The sequence below is a fragment of the Stenella coeruleoalba genome (genome assembly GCF_951394435.1).
Source record: "Stenella coeruleoalba genome assembly, chromosome: 4".
In the NCBI taxonomy this organism is placed as follows: domain Eukaryota; kingdom Metazoa; phylum Chordata; class Mammalia; order Artiodactyla; family Delphinidae; genus Stenella; species Stenella coeruleoalba.
Window position 1 is genome coordinate 116,765,848 of NC_137149.1, and position 15,231 is coordinate 116,781,078.

The window sequence follows — 15,231 nt, forward strand, 5'->3', positions numbered from 1 at the left end:
TAGAATTTCTTTTATTTTTATTTTCATTTTTTTACTGAAATATAGTTGATTTACAAAGTTTCAGGTATACAACAAAGTGATCCAGTTATACATATATGTGTAAATATATATTCTTTTCAGATTCTTTTCCATCATAGGTTATTACAAGATATTGAATATAGTTCCCTATGCTATACAGTAGGTCCTTGTTGTTTTTCTATTTTATATATAGTAGTGTGTACCTGTTAACCCCAAATTCAAAATTTATCCCTCTCCCACCTTTCCCCTTTGGTGACCATAAGTTTGTTTTCTGTGTGTGAGTCTATTTCTGTTTTGTAAATAAGGTCATTTGTATCATTTTTTTAAGATTCCACATATAAGTGATATAATATTTGTCTTTCTCTGTCTAACTTCACTTAGAATAATAATCTCTAGATGACCCTGCTAGAATCTCTATCTGAATATGTGTTCTTTTCAAAGAAGCCAGTAGAAATGGGAACGTTCATTGATTTGACTGACCCTCTGATACTAATCTCTGTTCTGAAAGAAAAGTACTGTTCTGATGATATTACAAATAGGGTGTCTCTTAGAAAAGAATTAGGAAAATTAACATCTGATTTATGTTCTTAAATGAGGCGTAAAGCAGTTCATAGTATGTTTCATTCCAAGCAAGGCTGAAGTGAAAAAAGGCATGTCAGATATTATACTGTTCTCTGAGTCTTTGTGCTTTGTTTCCTTCCTTTCCCCACCAAACTACTACAAAAAGAAGCCCACGCTCCTTTCCCATTTACATTCCAACCTACAATCCGCCTTCTCCCCTAACCTTCCTAACACCCTGCATCTAGCGTTAGTGGGATGCTTACCAAACAAGGTCACTCTGTCTCCTTGTTTGTCAAGTCCAATGTGAACAGTCTTCAGCCCTTCTCTCTCTTCTCTATCTTGATGCTATTCATACACTTCCTTCTAAAGCTCACCCCTCCGTGGCTTCCTCACAGTCTCTTCTGGTCTGCTCTAAACTTTGTACCGTTATTCCTCAGTCTCCTTCTGGAAATGTTCTTGATCTTTCTTCCTCCCTCTTACTTGTTTGTGACTCTTAGTCTCCTATCATTACATTTTATTTTAATTCTTCATAGACACCCCAAAATGGTCTAATTCATAGCCTGGGCTACATTTACGACTGTTATAATTCCCAATACCTCTCTGTCTTGAGCGTGAGATTCCAATTTCCAGTTGTTTATATTTCCACCCATGGGGCCCGAGGCTACTCAAACTTTGTATATACCAAACCAGGCTCTTCCTACTTCTTCCAAGGCCCACTCCCCTAAATTAGCCAGTATGGCACAATACGACCAGTTATATTGATGGGTGCCCAATTGTTCCTGTTAGCCCTCAGATATGTTTCTTGACTTTCATAGCAGGCTGTCTCCCAGGCTCTCCTGTCAGCTGCTTTCTGGCTTTGTTGGCCAATGTAAGGCCCTCACAAGAGATTGGAGGCTGAGTGGAAGACAGAAACCAAGGTAACACACACACACACACACACACACACACACACACACACACACACACACACACATATACATGCACATCTTGCCAGACAATACTTAGCAAAGTTTGTGTTCTTGGTTGGACACCGTATGAAACACCCTCCCCCTTTTACACTCCTCGAATCATTCCTTTCTCTCCTCTCCATCCCCACTGCCACTGACTTACATCATCCAGTCTTCATCATTTCTCTCCTACATCTTGGTGACAGAATGGATGTCCTTTGAGTTACGTCTCCTCATGTAATCCATCCTCTATGTTGTTGCAGACTGAGCTCTCGAGGGTGATGATCAGGTACTACTCTCCCTCTAACCTGGCTGATAGCCATCTGCAAAGGAAAATCAGTTACAAGTAGCTCCTTAGAGTAGCTCCACCATGATTTGGAGCCCATGGTTGCGCAACTTGGCAACAACTGATTGGCCCAAGGATGTCACCTGATCTGAAGGTATCTGACCTAAAGGATATGAGAGTGTCCAGTGGCCCATGAGGCAGCCTGGCTCAAGAACTTTGTTCATTGGAAGCACCAATACTGCACCATGACTAGTCAGCCTAATTAGATCCTTTGGCAGTTTTCAGTGAGAGATAGAGACCTGGTAGAGTGAAGCAGAAGTGAAAGAAACAGTAAAGGATTTAAGGAAAGTCATGAAGCATCAGAAGCAATGACACACTGAGTGTTAGTAGCAGCAGGCAGGCAGCCATGGGAATAGCAGTTAAAAGCTCAATGGGAAGAAATGTCGGGGACAGAATCTAGAGTCAGGAAAAGGATGGCACCAGGGTCGCTGCTGGGACAGGGGAGCAGCTGTGAGCTGACTGGGGAGAAGGGAACCATCACCTGTTTGAGGAGATTCCTGTACTTCCCGCTTCTCCATCTACCTTAAATAAACCTCTGTCCATAAAATGTTTCTTTTCCTCACAGTCTGATTCCACCCCCATTCATCATGTGTTTCACAAAATTGCACGCTTATTAGATTCAGCCGAGGCACTTGGAAAGTTTAGGAAACATTTTCTCTGTACTCGGGACTTTAACAGTGTAAAGGCCCCCATGGTCTTGCCTCTTGTCTCCAGCATCGCCTGAGCAGAGGAAGTGAGTTCTTTGTAACCCTACTGGGCACCTTTTTCTCAAGGCAACAACATAAACACAGGTGATTGTTCTTAATGACTAGCAGCAATTCAGCGGCAGGAGGGGTCTCATGACTGTGCCTTTGTATTTACTGCTCCAGGTGCCTGCAATGGCCTGGAAAAGGAGTTCTCATTCACGTTAAATGTTTGTATTCTTTACAGCTCAGTTAAGGTGTCAGTGAAGCCTTCTCTGCCATCATCCCTCTCCTTTACTGACCGGTCTCATCTCTCTGTTCTTCTGACACCTCTACAAGCTTATCGTTTTGAAATCTATTGACTTGCCATTCTCTCTCCTTATACTGAGCAGCTACAGAACTAAGATTCTAACTAGTTCATTCTTGTGTGGCTCTGCTTGGAGTACATAGAAGGTCTGCAAGAAATTAATACATTCATTGGAGGAAAGCTTGTCCAGTTTATGGGAGGCCTCAGGGAACTGATGTGGTACAGTGGAAAGAAAGCTGGAGTCAAGGTTGGGATCTGGCTCTAATTATTTGCATAATCACAAAGTATCTCAACCTCTGTGCCTGATTTTCCACCTCTAAAATCTGGTTAGAGGTTTAAGCGTTCAGCCCAGTAACTTCTGTGGTCCTTGCAATGCTGTGAATGCATTTCAAGACTGGCCTGGGACTTGTTCCCGTTGATGCCTCATCCGCACCACACCCATGGCCAGTGTAAAGCTGCAGGCTGCCTCGGTAGCATTACACATCTGGTTATAGAGTTCATGCCCATGGCTCTGATTGTTGTTGTTGCTTGATTTTGTGGAATGGAGAAGGGATTTGTTATTTAATATTACACCGAACCCTTTTCTACATAATCAAGGTAGGCTTCAAGATGTAGATAACATAGATTATATCAACCCGAAGGCAGATCCACAAAAAATTTTAATTTCAAATATATAAAACTATGTTCAGTAAGGGAAGCTTTGAGAGGCAAAAACTTTCAGGGTACCATGTTCAAAAAAAGTGTTTTGTTATCTACTTTTACGTATTTCAAATTCAAAGATGAGAAGGGACAGTATGTAAAATTGATTTTATTGAACATGCATGTATACCAAATATAAAACTAGTTGAGCTGACAGATCTAGTTAGGTAAAGCTCTCTAAACAGATCCTATAAAACAGAATATTAGCAGTCATCATTTCTTATAGCCTTCTCATCTATAACAAAAGACTTTTGCCATTGGCATAACTTTGAGATTGCCAGAAAACATTTTTGATACTTGAAAGTAATAGTATGAAATATAAAATGGAAAAATATGAAATATATATTCTGAAAAAAATATTTTTTTAAAAAACAAATCTATACTTATTTGCTTGTTCTTGGTAAGAAACATAGAGCAGAACAAAGATCTGGAACATCCAATTTACACATGGTCACCACATTCATTTATTTTTCAGGAACCAACTTTCTGGCAGGAAAGAAGGATGCATGACTCCTCCCTGACACCCCACCAGGAGTTACTCATGAGTCAAATATAAGGATTTGGCTAAAGTCAGCTGACATTTCCTTGACATGTTTGCTCTCCGCCCTTACAATTACAGGCAATTACTTGAGAGATTGAGGACCATAACTAGTCTCCTAAGATCCCCTTGTTGTCTTGCCCCATGCCTCCATCTTCTGACATGCTTTTGGGAGTTACCTCTCTGAACCCCAAGTCTCCATTGCCCGTTCATAAAGTCCAAACTTGGTCTACACAAGACTTGCACCTTGGGCTTCCCTGGTGGCGCAGTGGTTGAGTCTGCCTGCCGATGCAGGGGACACGGGTTCGTGCCCCGGTCCGGGAAGATCCCACATGCTGCGGAGTGGCTGGGCCCATGAGCCATGGCCGCTGAGCCTGCGCGTCCAGAGCCTGTGCTCCGCAACGCGAGAGGCCACAACAGTGAGAGGCCCGCGTACCAAAAAAAAAAAGACTTGCACCACCTGATCACTCTCCCGGCATTTCTCCTCATCAGCCCTGCTCTGCTCTAGCCTCTGAACCACTTGCACTTGCCTGAATGCCCCATGCCGTTTCAGGCTTTCAGTCCCTGAATTAGAAAGTACCTCACTCTTCTGTGCCAGGCACGGTGGGGGCAGTTCTCGTGCATTTGCTCATGCTGTCCCCAGTGTGTAGAATGTCCTGCCCCAAATCTGTCCTTTTGGAAAATACTCCGATTTTCCAAGTCTCAATACAGTTCCTATAATTTTGACCTTATCAGTGAAAACGAACCACTTCTTTTTCTGTGCCTTCAATCAGCTCTATTGCAGAAAGTCTTAATACATCCTCCTGTGTATATGAGACCATCAGCTTTGAGGAGAAGGTCAATGTCTCATTCATCTTTTCATCCCCAACACCTGCAGAGCACCTGACACTTGCATTATTTCATTTTAGCCCTGGCTAGTCCTGTTCAGCCTTTAGCGAGGTACGGCAAAGAACAAAATAAGCCACCAAAAGCTGTATCAGACACTACTGGATTATCATTTCACAAGTTAGAACAGAAATTTGCAGGACCATAAGGATGAATCTTAACTAATGAAGCCCAGAGGAATTCACTAGAGACATTAATGGCTCAGGGTTTCTTCCATAACCACAATCAAGGATATATGCTTCTCTTTCTACCTTGTTAAGCAACTAATCAAACTGAGCACAACAAAACGAAAACTCTCCTTTTCTCCTAGTAGTTCAACAAATTCTAGGGAATATAAACCTTCCTTCTGCTTCCCTCTTCCCACAAGTATTGGAACGCATCAGTATGAGGAGATCCCCCTCTTACTATTTCTCTGCCTGATGCTGGTACTTCCTCCTTCACACAGATTTCTCTGACCCTTCAGGAAGACTTCATTTCTTCTACCCCTCATAGCACTCACAGCACTGTGTATACTCTAATACAGGTAGTTAACAAATAATAATAATTCTAGACCATGAAATTGTAATAGGTCAGTGTCTGGCACATAATGAGCGCACGAATGATGAACTGAGTCTTGCTTTAAGGATATGAGTCAAGACTAAATATGTTCATTCCAACCTTAAGTACTTCCCTTGGCTTTTAATGAGGGATCATGATCTTTGAACACAGATTTAACATCACACAGTGGTTTTTGCTACCTGCAATACCAAAGTCTGCAGAAGAAGATGTTAATTATTTATGAGGACACCATCTTTTTTAAATGAATTTATTTAAACAATCGCTACATGAGTAATATACAGTAAGTGAAAAACCACTAATACAATGGAGTTCTCATAGTGGTTGTTTTTATGTATACACACTTAAGATAACTTTAAGTGGTTGGAATAGGCCCATAGAACACTTTATTCTGTGGTGTTTGTCATTTCATTCTTCAATTATTCAAAACATTTAAATAATTAAAGTTAAATCATTATTAAACTCCAACTGAATTTGTTTTAGGTAAATTAGTGGTGATGTACTAAAATCTGCTGTTAAATTTGTTTTGATTTGAGTGACTAACCCCACCCTCCTCATACCTCTCATTATGTGACTCATTATTTTGTAATTCTTGACAGTTTATAAAGCAATTTTAATACTTGAAATGCAAGTCTAGCTTGTAGCTTACTTTTTAGAATTTGGTAATTTTGTAAAAGTACTTGCATGCTTGCTTTAACACTGCTACATCTCAACTCTGATATTAAAACAGCCTCTGTGTAATCAACTTACATGCCTGGTGGTACTAAGACACTTAAAAATGATTTCTAATCGTTATTTCCTTTGCTCCTACTTGTTTGGGTTTTATATATTGCTGAAGCATCATTCTTTTAAGGATGTAAACTATACTGACTTAGCAATGAAATGGAACAACTGAAACAAATCTCAGGGCTTTTACAAATCATACAGTGCATTAATAAGTGCTTTAAAATTAAACTATCCAATGACGACATACATGCAAGTTACACCACAGACGCAAGGGCATAAGAAAATGGATTGAACATGCTTTTACGTTCACTTCCACCAATGCTCTATACTAACTACACTGGTATGATAATAAAGCAATCAAGAACTAACTTAATTTGTCTCTCATCAGTCTGAGTGTATGTGGATATCTGTGTATTTAACTGGCACATATGCACCCCAACTATCCGAATTATTTCAATCCTATGTTCATTTTCCTCTCAGAGTGGTTTACAGTAACTACAGTGAAAAATAAAAGGAAAAAAAAAATGAATGCCAGGTTTCCTATTAAGTAAAGCCAAATCAAATCAAACTATAGCATTAGTAGCTATTTCTGCAGGAAAACACAGATTTCTATAGTTCTGGTCAGTTACTTTAGCATTAAACCTTACCTTTGTCAATATTGTTTCAAGTAATGAAGTTATTCTTGACCTATTGGAAATTATATATAATACGTGAAAAAATTGTGATTTTTAGGCCAATCATCAAACATGTTTTGAATAAGGGAAATTTTTTTTAGTTTAATATAATTTTTCAATGAAACAATATAAATTTACAATAAAGTTAGTGGTCTCATTCAGTAAATTTTCCAATCTTCTAATTCAGGTTTAACAGAGAAGAACAATGATTACAGGAGGGGAAAAAAAAAAAACCCACAAATAATCTCCTGCGGCCATCATCTTAGGGGCTGATTTTCTTGTAATGGAGAATTCTAGCACAAGCTGTCATGTTTCCAAGATTCACAGTGCTTTGAAATGGAACTGCCTGGGAAGATTCAGAAAGGCTTTGTTCTTGGGCTTACACGGTAAGCACTTTGTGTGATTCTTAATCACATTTTTATCCAGAACGCAGTATTACAGGTCACATTTTTCTCAACGATGCTTATACTGATTTGTGCTCTATAAATATAAACATATCTACACACAGAATACACACACTGAAACGAGGGTATGAAGTTAGCCAGCCATCCATAAGCAGAATGGAATAAAAATTGCAGGAAGGGTAGTATATGATGCCAAACCCAGACAGACTATAGATGCCAATCCCAAGACTGCCGAAGCAAGAACACTTCTCTGATCACGAATAATTATCTTCACATTCTCACAAAACTGGAAAATAAAATTTAAGAATATTAGAAAAGGTGGCTAAACCTAAGAAGAATCACATATACCGAATAGTAGAGCTCAACTTTCCCAGCTATTTTCTATCTACCAGAAGAATTAGAATTTTTCTCATGATCTTGGAAAGAATTTAAGACGTTAATAGTTCAGTTTCTTGATTCTACATCCCATAGTAGCTGAAATGATACTTTAGGCAACTAGATTAATACTGGCAGTTGCCTTTGTACATACACAACATTTATAGAAAACTACAGCGAATGTAACCACATAAAAGTTATTCAGGATTAAAGGTTAAAGACAACATTAAACTGCCTCTCAATAACAATAACACATTCTAAAGTAAAATGAGCAAACGATCTCTAATCTCAAGCAAATAGAATTTAGCCTATCATTATTGGTGAATTCAATTCCTACAACTCACTGTTCTAAAATTTGGTGATACTTTTGATGATAACATTCTGATAAGTCTCAAAATCTAAAGGCATAGAAAGTCTAATTTTGTTGTCATATCCCATTCCCTGCCAAAATATATGAAATTCATAATCAATTATGTGACACAAAATTGACTGCTAGAAATAAAGATAAATTAAACAGGATCCTTACCCCCCGAGGAATGCATTCTTCTAAGATGTATAATTTTTTCTCCCTAGAAAACTAATTTTTCTTAGAAGTAATGGCCTATGTCTGAGTCCTGGATCACCTTTTAATCATTTAACATGTCCAGACTACGCTCTTCTCCTCCATGGGAATACTGAGGTTGTTGTGAGGATCAGATGAGATTTTTTTGCAAGAGTACTTTGTATTTGTCTGCATGCTGTATAAATATAAGGTATTACAACGATTGTTATCACTGCTAGATCTGTTGACAATTATCTCTACTTCATCAGTGTCGGGGCAGAATTCAGCAATTAATTGCTCCATTTTGCTAAGAGTTTCCTACTCATACTGGTTTTAAGCTCCTTTTCTAGACGTGTCATTGTATATGCTTTTAGGGTCTCCTACAGTGGCATATTTACTGGAGAACTGGGTTTCCAAATTCTTCATGAAATGAATGCACAAGTCCAATATATTTTAACACACTACCTTCACTGCAAGCCTGTCTCTGTCTGTACTTTTATACAGTATCTCAACAAATATGAAATTTCCTGTTGGTTATCCAGATGTCATTCTTTTTATATGTCAAACATATGATTTGTCTCTTTTTACTAAACTAACAAGACATTGAGTAACAAATACACAATCTTAAAATGATGAGGATCACACTGAATGACGTTTTCAGGACAATGAGAAAAGCTGCTTGGCAAATAATGGGGAGATATACATTTAGGTAAATAAGAATATTGTCTTGATACAGTCATGCTTCTTTTATCTTTTTCCAATACTTTTTAATTAAGGCCAACATAGAATCATTGTGGACTCTCTTTCCCCCAAAAGAAGACTTGCACAAGGAGCATCTTGTGTCTAATGTCCTGTTCATGTTCATTTGGCCATCAGTCCAGGAAGTACCCCTGGTGTTGCTCCACAGTAGGAAATGTCCTCTAGGTTCTAGGTGTTAAGAAGCCTACAGGGGAACTTTTGAGCACTGAATCCCCGGAAATTAAAAGGGGTATGTGTATTCATTTTGGCAATGCAAAGCAATATCAGCAAAGAAAAAAAAGCATAAGGAATAGTAACAGTTACTAATTAAAGGGCTTTATAGTTTATGAAATACTGAAACTGTTAACAGTAATATAAAAGTTTAATTTTATGATTTCTAAACTTGTAAAGAGCATCACTACAAAGAAAAAAAAAAAGATTCTCTTCCAGTTCACCTTCACATTAGTTGCAGTGTTTTCCTGAGGGAAAGTGCTCTTGAGAGCTTTTATAAAAACAAATTTAAGTGAGAGACAACTTTGCAACTCTCATATTATACTGATAATAGTTATATATATGGAGAACTCAACCATCAGTCCCAGAATTGTCATTCCTTATGTTTCCAAAAAATAGAAACCAGTCCTCCTTCAGTACTAATGACCTACTTCTCTCAGGGCATGTTCAAAAACAGTCCTTAAAAATTGGAAAATTTGGGATGGGGATTTTTTTTTATTTCCCCCGGGAAATCTACTCTGTGGTCAAATTGTTAGACCATTCAAAGTGAAGACAAAAACTCAAGTTTCACAAGAGGCGCTATGCAGCAACAGCAATTAAAGCACTACTCTACGTCCATAAAATCTTACAGTTTCCAAAGAGGAAAAACTACTCCAACTAGTTATTTATGCTGATTAAACATTTTACTACCTTTAAAAAGCACTTGTACTGTGTTTTTTGTTTTTTTGGAGAAAGGTATAATACAGTGCTATATGTGTTCCATGAAAGGGTAACTCCTAATTATGGGAGGGAAATACTGTTTTTCCTTAGAGAAATGATTTGCTTGGGTCCTAAGTAAATCTGACGTGTTTCCTTTTGAACAGTTTTGGAGCCAGTGTTTGTAAATGTGGTGAAGTTTATTTCTAAACAGGCATGGACTGAAGCTGTGATTCTTGAATCACTGCAGAGTGCTCTAACTGTATTTTTATTTTGCTTAGAAAATAATCCCTAGATCGAGACTGTTGTGGCTTTATAAACAATATGTAAGGAGTTTTATACACAGATGTATACAAGCACTATACGTTCATGATCTGCGACAGGAGAGAAAGATTTTCACATATGGGTCAAAAAATTAAGATGTGGAGCAATAAAAAAAATTGGTTATATGGACTTAGATTCTTTTGGTACCCAAATATCTAAACATGAAGAGTATAATCTGAAGCTCATTACGTGATTGCCCAGGTTTTCATTGTGAAGGGTGCGCACTAACAAGACCTCGGCTTAAAATTTGATTTTTACAAGTTAAGAGGTTTCAAAAGGCAATAAAAATCCATTGCTTTTCCTTTGCGTTTGTAGCTAATTTAATCATGTTAAATTCTAACAGTTTTCCCCCCCTTTTTATAGTACCCATAAAATTACCTTCCAACATTTAATGGCTCTTCTTGAAAGCCAATTGTTTTGATCTCTGGGGAACCCAGAAACAATGTAACCCACCTGTGGGGCTAGTGTGTAAAGGATGCTTAACAATGGGGAAGTCTAGATGGGAATTAAAGCCAACACAGAAGGAATGCAGAATACCCAGGAAAAGACTTCTCTGAAGTTCAGCCACAGGAGTAAGGGATCTACCAGGGAGGTCTTCTGGTAGCAAAGGGAATTCACTCTCTGCAGCTTATAGATGGAGAAAACAGCATGCTTCCTTGTTTTAAAGGCACAACAATTTGTACTATACAGTGTTACGGGTTAAATATGAACTCTAGACACCTTCCTTCCAGCTGCAATTCTTGGGTAAAGTTGCAAGCACACGGCGACAGATTTTCTGTGACCCTCCCAGTCACCTGCCCATTGTCATTTCAACTACGCTGGATGGACACCCTGATGACGTCTGCAGCAATAACTGGGCAGCTCTCTGGCATCGCTGGCAGCGGTACTGCATTGCCACACTCTTTCACCGTGCATTTCGAGATATCCTGCAAGGCACATCGCCGTTTATTTATTTATTTGGCTTCCCTGACGAACACCAGAGGGTTCGTTACTAAGTCTAGAACTCAGTCCCTGCTCGCAGGGGAGAGGAAAGGTTAGGGATGGGAGGGGGCGTCCCCACCGAGCCCACCGGGGAGTCACACGTGGTACCTTGTCGGCCTGGGGGCTGATCGCGGTGCCGAACCTGCAGTAGGTGACGAAGTGCTCGCAGTTGTTCCACAGGAGGCTGTAGGGAGTCATGCCCAGCAGCTTCTCCGCCCTCCGCGCCACCTCTTCGTTGAGCAGCGCCTTCTTCTTGAGGGACCTATCCAGGTGATTGACCAGGATGTCGGCTCCGTAGGCGAAGTCCTCCACTGTGTCCACGCGTATGCTGGCCACCCTGCCAATGACGCCCAGGATGAGACGCTTGTTGGAGACCACCTTCTGCGTGAGCTCCTTGTCGTCAGTCAGGGCCAACAGGATGTCGGGCATCATATGGGCGACACGGTTGTCGCCCAGGTAGATGCCATAGTGTGTCAGGTGGGTCCGAGGCACCTCCAGCACGTCGCCGCGGAGAAAAGAGTTGATCTCATAGAAAGTGTTCCTTGCCTTGTCTTCACCCGGGGCGCCTGAACTGAAGAGCTTGAAGTTGGAGATAAGGAGCAGCTTCTCCAGCACTAGTGACACCGCCTCCAGCATTGGGTTCTTCATCCTGCAGGGAAAAGTGTGTCTTGGGGGGACCGTCGCCACTCGGGCACGGCCGGGCCGGGCAAGGTGAGCTGGCCGGACAGGGGCGCTGCGCCGCTGCTCACCCGCAGGCCAGCAGCCCAGTGCCACGGGGCACGCCGTCTGTGCAGGAGGCAGTGAGAGAAAAAAGGGAGGGGGAGAAGCCAGGAGATCGGCTTGGCCGCACCGCACTGGCGACTGAGGAGGATGAGGAGCTGGCGGCGGCTAGCCACGGAATCAGCGGGACCCGCCCCGCAAGCCCCAGGCCGGGAAGCGCACCTGGAGGCGGTGCCGGGAGCAGGGCCGCGCGCGGTGCACTCAGCTACGCCTTTTCTGTGGCCTTTTATCACCCTCGAGGGGGCGGGGCCGAACGCCGTCACAGACCCAGGAAGAGATCTGATTGGGCGCCGGCGGCAAACGCCGCTCTCTGCGGTGTAGCGCGGGACCGCAGGCTCTTTGGAAGGGGCGGGTCGCCTCTGGGCTTCTAAGTTCCGCCCTGCGACCCCTTCCACATGCAGGCTTCCTCTTGCGCTGGATACCTTAGCACTTACCGCCTTTAAGCGGCCGTTTTTGGAGAGTAGTGGCCGAGGCGTGACCGCACAAAAGATCTTGCACCTGTCTAGACTGGGGCGTGTTCTGGGCACTTTGGGTCGTTTTCGGTGGAAAGTGCCCTCGGGCGAGATTTCTGAGCAGAACCACCTCCCTCTAAAGGGTTCTCGGAGACCGCGGCTTACTAAAATATTTGCATATACTCTGGGAACTGTGCGCGCCTCGAAAGCGTGCAGACTCCTTCCTAAACTCCGTAGAGGCGTGGCCCCACACATCGCGCACCCTCCTTCCCTTTAAATGCCAGGAATGCCCCTAGCTTTCAGCTGGCGCGCGGGTGGGAAGCGACCGCGCGGGTGGGAAGCGACCCCGCGGATGATCGGAACCCGCGGCGCCTCCGCGCTCAGAGGCACCAGTGACCGTTGAGCGTACGGCTCCCAACGCTCAGCACGTAAAACGGCGAAGCGCCCAACGTCCTCCTGGAAAGCCAAATTCATGTCAAGTTTATTTCTCCTGCGTCAGGGTCACGTGGATCCAGCTTCGGTTCACCCACCGAAACTTTGCCGCTCTCTTAAAGCGCAGTCCCCCGGAGGTGACCAAGGAAGGAAGAGGTCCTGCCCCGCAGCGGGCCCCAGGCTTACCGGCGAGGCGGTACTGGGGAGCACTTAGACTAGGGAGCAGCGGTCTCGGCGTCCGCGCCAGGCTTGGCACGCGGTGTCCAGACCCAGCGCAGAGTTCCGTGCTAACGCATTAAGTAAATGCTTGAATTCCTCGGACAAAGGCCTCAATGGAGAGCCTCGAATTGTTCCACAAAGCCTCCCTGTGTGGGGCTAATAGGTCTCCTCAGCGAGCAGATTCTCCGCTCGCCTGGGGGGAGGGGCCTCCCGGCGGGTGATGGATGAAGGGACATTCATCTTACCTGGAAGATGAAGGGGACCATGGAGACCAGACGGGGAGGAGGCCGGCTCCCCATTATCCTCCGAGACCCGGCCTTCGCTCCCGCCCCCTATCTGACAGTCGTCCCGCTTGCTGGTGACTTTTGTTCATTTCACAAACGATTTCGAATCACATTATAGTCCTGGCAAAGAGAAGAAAACTCCATTTCCCACAAAAGAATCGAAAGAGGAAGGCGGGAGAGGCAGTGGATGAAGAAATTTTAAGACATCCATTTCCCCAGTCTTACCCCAAATTTTAAAGAAAAGTGCAATTAGTGGGTAGCTTAAACTAATCAAACTCCTCCGCACACAGGCGCTTGTTAGCGTCCGGCCAGCGCACCAGCTCTGTGGCTGGACGGGAGCTCTGGGCAGTCTCTAGATATTTTTAGAAGTCTGATCCAGACCTTGCTGTACACCGTAACTGCAGTTACGTCGGACTGCAGACGAAAGTTTCAGGCTTCACCTTCCAGCAAGAGACGTCCGACGCTTAGGCGCTGCACGCGCTGGTCTGGTCCAGTTCTGGGAAAGCACGGATACCGGGGCCTCCAGGGTCAAGAGCCAAACGGCCCGGGGAGATCAAAGGGGACTTGGTAATTAGCGATTTCCGTCCCTAGTGGTCACTAACCCGGCTTATAACGCTACGGCCGTCTGCACCCGGCGAATTTGCGGGAGACAAAAGCATGGAGAACTGCCTCAAGGCTCCACAGAGAACTCTTTTAAAGCAAAAAAAAATGTTAGGGAGAAATCACCTATAGACCCTCCTCAGTGGCCGCATCCCCACGGCGTTTTGTGAGAGGCAGGCAGCACCAAGCTGATTTGCATTTTTCTTTCTTTCCCGGTGGGGTTAATTTTGGGGAGTCACTTAAAGAAAAAAGGAGATGAGATTAATATGAGGCATGCATCCGAGTACCTTGCTCAAGATGTAGGCATTCTGCTGTCTTGGGAAATGAATGGTGGTGGGGAGTGCCCATAGTTTCTTTCTTGAAGAATATTTTGCCTGAATGTTATGCTGTTAAATAAATTAATTTTTCTCATTGAAACTGTCCTAAAGCTGCCCTCTTTGCTTGCCTGCGGGAAATTCGGCTTTGAGGAGCCCGAAGGAGACAGTGGAAGGTCTTCATTTGTCCATTTCTGAAGTCTCCTCAGTTTTATTAAGCTGGGAGGGGTTAGTGAGGATTAGGCTGCTTTTCAACTGGGAAAATGCAGCGTCAAAAGAGCTCTTGTTGGCTGAACTGGTTGCCCTCTCCTATTCAGCAATCGTTGAAAACTTCCCTTGCAACTACTCAACGTTCTCAGAGTTGCATATAAGTATGTCTGTGAGCGGTCACTTTTTGATGGCTCCCTAGAGGCACTCTTCATAAAAATATGTAAATACACTAATAGGCTCACATTCCTACTAATACTTTCCTGCCTGAATCAATTTGAGCCAAACTAAGGGAAGACAATTGCTATTAGAAGGAAAAGCCCAAGAGAAATCTAACATCATAACTTTCTCCTTCCTAAATCAGAAGGGGTCATTTATTCATAGCGGGGAGAATCTGGCTTGGTAGAGAGACCCCTAGTTCCTCAGTTGTACGACATTCAACAAGTTTCGATGTGCAAATGCCTTAAATGCACTCAACTGGGTTGCCGGGTCTGGCTGGGGGATTGTGAAAGAGCCGTGGCCGTCCTGGTCAACACGTGGACATCAATGCACTGTGGACTCTCTCCTCGACCACCCCTTCCTGCCATCCCACGGAAACTCGCAAGACAGCCACAGCATCTGCTCAGGCCCGGGTCCATGTCTCCCAGTGGTGAAGCCCAAGATTCCACTGGGTTTCTGCACAGAGGAGCCTGGAAACAGGGCTCACAGTGCCCA

At 43.1% G+C, this 15,231-nt stretch overlaps 1 protein-coding gene across 2 annotated transcripts; it reads right to left on the bottom strand.

Annotated features, from left to right (window-relative positions):
* Window positions 1-1,538: 1,538 nt before the first annotated feature.
* Window positions 1,539-12,243, bottom strand: LRAT (lecithin retinol acyltransferase; the record flags this gene model as incomplete). Of its 2 annotated transcripts, none has more annotated exons than XM_079920153.1 (2): window positions 11,338-12,243; window positions 1,539-1,849 (listed from the first exon to the last, which is right to left on the bottom strand). In XM_079920153.1, the coding sequence occupies exons 1-2, from the start codon at window positions 11,875-11,877 to the stop codon at window positions 1,760-1,762; spliced, it is 630 nt and encodes a 209-aa protein (XP_079776279.1). In that variant the 5' UTR covers window positions 11,878-12,243. The 2 variants fall into 2 exon arrangements, with proteins under 2 accessions (XP_079776279.1, XP_079776278.1); XM_079920152.1 differs by lacking the exon at window positions 1,539-1,849 and adding an exon at window positions 7,477-7,629.
* Window positions 12,244-15,231: the final 2,988 nt, after the last annotated feature.